Source organism: Tetrao urogallus, assembly GCF_951394365.1.
Source record: "Tetrao urogallus genome assembly, chromosome: 15".
Lineage (NCBI taxonomy): Eukaryota > Metazoa > Chordata > Aves > Galliformes > Phasianidae > Tetrao > Tetrao urogallus.
In genome coordinates, this window is record NC_136828.1 from 11,652,284 (window position 1) to 11,658,283 (window position 6,000).

A 6,000-nucleotide genomic window follows, 5' to 3' on the forward strand; every position below is an offset into this window, starting at 1 on the left:
TGGATATATTGCCCTTAAAAAACATCTGGAGTTGTAATGTTCAAACCTCTCAGACCAACAGGTGATCAAAATTCCAGAAAATGCAGAAAAATGAGATCTCTGTATTTGTCTGAAAATCACAGGTATTACTTTCAAAGTAGCTTTGTCTTTTCTGTTAGTGTGTGTCTTTGGCAGACACGGTGGAATAATACTTCATATAATGACCAGCTTTAGATGAGATTTGTGTATTAATGCTTCAAGTCCATCCTAATCATAGCGTCGTGGATTATCCTGAATTTGGGGGAACCCCACAAGGATCACCGAGCTCAACTGACTCCACATAGGCCGACCCAAGAGTTAAACCACACAACTGTGCATTCAAGATCTCAGAGGTTAAAAACTGGAGATTTCCAGGCTTGCTTCTGTGTTCTCCTGGATTTCCTCTGCTCAGCCTTGTGCTGAACATTTTGCAACCTCTACACGCAGGGTGCATTGCAAACACCACAGCCTTTATAGTCTGGTTGCTGTTGCTTCCACTCTGCAGAGTCAGATGCAGTTTGTGGTTGTTTCTTACAGTGTCTGTTTCTCTGTGTGTCTCTGTGTTTGTGGGAATCTTGTTCAGATCTGTATTTTATGTTCCTTGAAGTATAAAGTTTCCTTCCTGTGTGGTTTAATTCATCATCTGAAACAAGCGAAGGCTGACAGGTCTACCTTAAATTGTCCACTCTAAATTTAGCTGCTAGGGACAGAATGGTCAGGAAGGGCTAAATTAATATTATGTCAAAAAGGCCTTGGGATGAGGAAAGGAAAAAAGCCAATTTGGAACAGAGGATCTGCTTTCAACTCTTTCAGAATTGGAAGGAACTGCTTTTCAGAAGGAGACGTTTGAAAGGAGCACGTATTTTAGGGAACTGCACAATGGGACGTTTCATTATGGTCTGTGTTCTGACCAGCTGCCACTTGGGATAACTGGCTGAAGGTTCGTGACACACTGATCCATTCTGGCCTTGCAGAACATCTCTTATTACTGAGCTTCTGTGGGTATTTTAAAGCAGCCTACATGTAATCTGTTGTGCATTTTGTTTCCATGAAGTGCAAACTACTTGGGAATGCTGCCCAAGTGTTTTTTACTTGCTTTATGCAATGCTGAGTGGCAAAGGAAGTGACGCCGAGTTTGTTCTAATATTTCACTGGGGAGATTTTTTCTGTGTTATGAATCTCGCCTGAAGGCACAGAGATGTCGAATTCAATTTGTTATTTTTGTGGTAATTTTGGAGCTAATATTAAGATGACGTTCATACAATACAAAATGTATAGAATTAGATGAGGCAGATGTGTCATCTTAATTTTGCAACTTTTGCTGCTTGAGAATTTTGCTCGCCATGCTCGCAAAAATCTGGGATATAAAAGAAGAGCTTTAGAGCATTGTTTCAGGAAGCAAGAGTGTATGTTTACATTTTTCTCCCTTTCTCCTTCAGCAAACCGTACTATTTTTTTATGGCTTCACCAAACTGTATACCAAGGATAGGGCAATTAGAAGAAAATAATAATTGAAAATAGAAACCAATTGTGATATTGCACTGCAGAACTCACAGGCTTGTTTTAGACCTTGTGTTTTTGTATCTTGATTCCCCATTCCCAGATGTGCAGTGACTCATCCTGCTGAACAATGGGAACAGCATCTCTTACCCCTTCACTTGGTCCCACTTGGCAGAGCTGCTACTCAGAGGATATGTGTTGCAGAGGGAGAAGAGATTAGCAGTGGGAGAATGAATCATCCCAGCGCCTGTGGTAACTCCTGTGCAGAGAGCAAGAAGTTAAGGAAGGCTCGTGGTCTGTGCTGTGCTCTTGTGTACTAAAAAGGAGCATCTGCATTACGTGGAATTCATAACTCGAAGGGCGTTGTTATCCTTGCTATCCTTCAAGTCCATTGCTCTGTGCTGCCTGCGTGGTGAACCAGAATGTGCCCCCACACCCCTCTCTTCAGAAGCAAGCAGCATTTCTATGAATCAGACTGAAACGTACAGCAAGGTTACACAATAAGCCTTTGGAGCAGGAACTGCATCCGTGCTGCTGCATTCTTGTGCTACAGCTTTAATCGGGGAGCGATCTTTAAGTAGGGAGTTCTCAGCATCTGTGTGTGTTTTGCTGTTTTCTCCTCCTTCAGGTTTGTGTGCTTTAATGTTCTGAGCTATTCTTAGCTCTGAACCCTCTGGAGCTGAGGGGGGTTTTTGTTGTTTTGACTGGAAACAGATATTTTGACTTTAGCAGTGAGTATCTCTGAATTCTGTGCGAGCAGAGCAGGCATCTTCAGATCTGTCAGTCCACTCGTATGTTGATCACACCTGTTCCATCAATCTGACTTGGGCTATCCAAATATTTTGCAATTACTGCTCAAAAATTTCCAGAATTAATAATTTGGCATAATTACAACACGATGAAGGGCTTTACGGGAAACCGGAGAAATCTAGTTTCCTTCAATCATTGAAGAAGTGAAGGTTATTTTCTCAATAAGTAGATGATTTTTTCAGCCTTATTATAGAAGTGCACAATGTTAAACTGAAGCAGGAAAAGCGAGGAGGCACAAGCCAGAAGTCAGGTAAAAGCCATAAATCAGGTGATCTTGCTTATGTATCCCAGCAGTGTACGTGCATACAGCTGTTTCCTGTTGGCAGCGTGGGAGGCCATAGGAACAGGGCAAGGACTCAGAGCAGCTGCATAGAAAAAAGGAACAAGTTGCATCGCAGACAGTCCGTTTGCCATCTTATTGTACATTTAAAAGCACTGTGTAGGACAAAACACAATGGAGAAGGTGGGGTTTTTTGTTTCGTGGGGTTTTTGTTGTTTTTTTTTCTTCCCTTGGTGACCTTTTCCTTTTGGGCTCTCCCCTCTCCTAAATAAGACTAATAACACAGGAAGACCTTTTTTCTTATTCATGCGGTCTGTGATACCTCTTCTGATCCCATACAGTGCCAAAAAATACAGGAAATTACTTTCACCTTATGAAAATTCATGGTTGTAAGGAAGCTCTTAGAGCAATTGTTCTTTAGAAACTTCCCCCCACCCCTGAAAATGTTTTTTTTCTTTCTGCTAGTGATACGCCGTAAGTCTTTTGTGATAAATAGAAGCTAAATATACATTCTCTCTTGTATGAAAAGAGAACTCCAGTTTTAAATGTTGAGAAATAGTGAATTACAGCTTCCTGTTGTCTGTTCCTGACGCTGAAAGTATGTACTTGTGCAGTACACTCAATCCTCTGATCTCCATTCTGATTCTTCAGAATAAACTGTTGTGTTGGCATCTATTGCAAGCTGTTCTGGAGCAGAATGATTTTATTCCACTGTCTCAGGCCTATGGTATGGAGAGGAATGTTAGGTTTAAGGTTTTATATTGCTGTTGGAATCTGTGAGATAATATTTTGAGAATGTTCTCCTTCTAAATTAGTAACTTGGTAAGGGCAGCTACTGTCGGTTCTGTCAGTGCAAAGAGCCCTCGATTTGAGTGTAACATAAGGCAAGCAGTCTGAAAAACATATATGTGTTTTAAAATACTGATTGTATTATGTTCAATATAACTGCAAAGGAATTTTGTACAAATTCATTAAAACCCTTGAGCCTAAAAAGACAACTACATGTAGAAGAGAAATTCTTTCAGAATGCTCCTTTTATTTTTTATTTTTTGGCAAACAAGTCTGGGTTAATCTATTACAAATACTGGGTGACTTCAGTCTTTCACTTTTCTAAAGATGTGTCAACCACTCTAGGATATGCTTTTGTTCACTTCTGCAAATTTTAAGCAAAATAGGTTAGTTTTTAATGGAGGTGTTCATCTTCACTCCCACTTAGCGTCAGTTGACTGCATTCATTGTACAAGGGATAAAAGCCTCAATTCTTTACTCCAAAGCAAAGAGTTGCCTTCAGTAACGCTTCCTTTTCATTTTAAAAATTTACTGGGAACATTTCTTTCAGATTTCTACTCAGCTTTGATTTTTCTACAAGTACAGAGCACTGTTAAGAAAAATACTGCTTTACCTACAGACATTAGTAGCACATAATAGCAGCTTCACTTACATCAGCAGTTTATGTGAACTAAACTATGTGGTATTACTATTGTCGCAGCTCCTTAAGCACAACAAGGTATAGTCCAGACTTCCATTTGTGATTTCCCATCTCTCTTCTTCTCCACAGGGTGAATCAGTGAAATATTTCCTGGATAACCTGGATCGGATTGGTCAGCTGGTAAGACTTCAGTTTCTGAACGGAGAGCTTGGATGTGCTACACTTGATGTCTTAATAATAATAATAAAAAGTTGCATTAAAAATTTCAGCAAAGTTATTTAGATATAATGAGCTTTAGTCTTGTGGAACTGAAGCTTAGTATTTGATTAATGTTTTCTGATGGATAAATATTGTTTATGGAAGCTGCATTTATGCAAATAATTTTTGTCTTCCTACGTAGTCTCTGGAGCTCATTCTCTTCTCGGTGCTCTGATGGCTGGTACTACTAAAAGCAACAAAATCGAACCCTACCAAATAAAGCATTTACTACTGTAAAATTCAGAATCAGTGATGAGAACACCTGGCAGGAGACTTGGAGGAAAAAGAAGGAAGGTGATTTTTCATAAGCCGGAGAAGTTCTGAGCTTGTGAAGAACAAGTTGCTCTGCAGTGGTGGCCTGGGCCAGATCCTGCAGTAGGGTGTGTTGCTGTCATTGCTGGTCGTAGACTGTGAACTGTATTTCCAGGAAAGCTTGCAGGATACCCTTGGAGAGTAATGAACAATGAAAAGTACAATTTAAAAGAAAAAGTCCATTCGCTGCCTTACAGAGCAGTGTCCAAATGGTAATAACGCTGTGGGTAAGAATTTCATAAGGGTAAAATAGTCTTCAGCTCGAAAATACGATGCAAAAAGGACGGCTGGTCCTTTATTTTTATTTTCATAGGTCCTTCTGGTAGCTGTTTACCAATATTTTGAGGTAAACACTCGACAGTCCATTATTTTTAGTTGGATATTCATTCTTCACTTGATAATTAAAAGTAAAAAAGGACTCTGGTTGATTTTTTTCTCTCATTCAGTACTTCAACGTTAAACAGCATTTTTGAAGGATTTTTTGACGCTCTTTTCATTTCTTTTACAGAATTATTTCCCCAGCAAACAAGATATTTTGTTGGCTAGAAAAGCTACCAAGGGAATAGTAGAGCATGATTTCATCATTAAAAAAATACCTTTCAAGATGGTGGATGTGGGTGGACAGCGATCTCAGCGTCAAAAGTGGTTCCAGTGCTTTGATGGAATAACTTCAATCTTGTTTATGGTCTCCTCCAGTGAATACGATCAGGTTCTCATGGAAGACAGACGCACAAACAGGCTTGTGGAGTCCATGAATATCTTTGAGACAATAGTCAACAACAAGCTTTTCTTTAACGTTTCTATTATCCTGTTCCTCAACAAGATGGATCTCCTTGTGGAAAAGGTAAAGACTGTCAGCATTAAGAAGTATTTCTCGGACTTCAAGGGTGACCCTCACAGGCTAGATGATGTTCAACATTATCTGGTGCAGTGCTTTGACAGAAAGAGGAGAAACCGTAGCAAGCCGCTCTTCCATCACTTCACCACTGCCATAGACACTGAAAACATCCGTTTTGTGTTTCATGCTGTGAAGGACACCATCCTTCAAGAGAATCTGAAGGATATTATGTTGCAGTGAAGGAGAGAAGTCCATGTCCTGTTAAAATTTGCTGGAGGGTTAGATAAAAATGTTTATCCTTTCTTTATGGCCCTTGCATGTGGTGTAGGACCCATGCTACTTACTTGGCTCAGGAATGCTGTAAACAAGCCAGTCAAAACAGAGGAGCTATAGGCCGAAGGAGTCAAATGTTGATGTTAGCTACTGAATCATTTGGACTAGAAACACTACTGAAACATGGCTGTTGTAGGTTCTGTACCTAGTTTGGAATGCTGAACCAACCACCTTCTGCCTTCTTAGAAAACAAAAAAAAATCTGACAAACCATATATGAAAG

The 6,000-nt window shown here is 39.9% G+C and overlaps 1 protein-coding gene across 2 annotated transcripts in view; it reads left to right on the top strand.

Annotated features, from left to right (window-relative positions):
- GNA12 (G protein subunit alpha 12) overlaps positions 1 to 5,685 on the top strand; it is a gene marked incomplete at both ends in the record, with an annotated part of 30,379 nt that extends 24,694 nt beyond the window's left edge. Inside the window, 2 exons of one of the 2 annotated variants that reach the window (XM_079543055.1) lie at positions 4,167 to 4,217; positions 5,116 to 5,685. In XM_079543055.1, coding sequence (XP_079399181.1) covers positions 4,167 to 4,217; positions 5,116 to 5,685 — 621 coding nt within the window. The remainder of the gene's footprint in view (positions 1 to 4,166; positions 4,218 to 5,115) is intronic. The other variant, XM_079543056.1, reaches the window with a different exon arrangement.
- Positions 5,686 to 6,000: the final 315 nt, after the last annotated feature.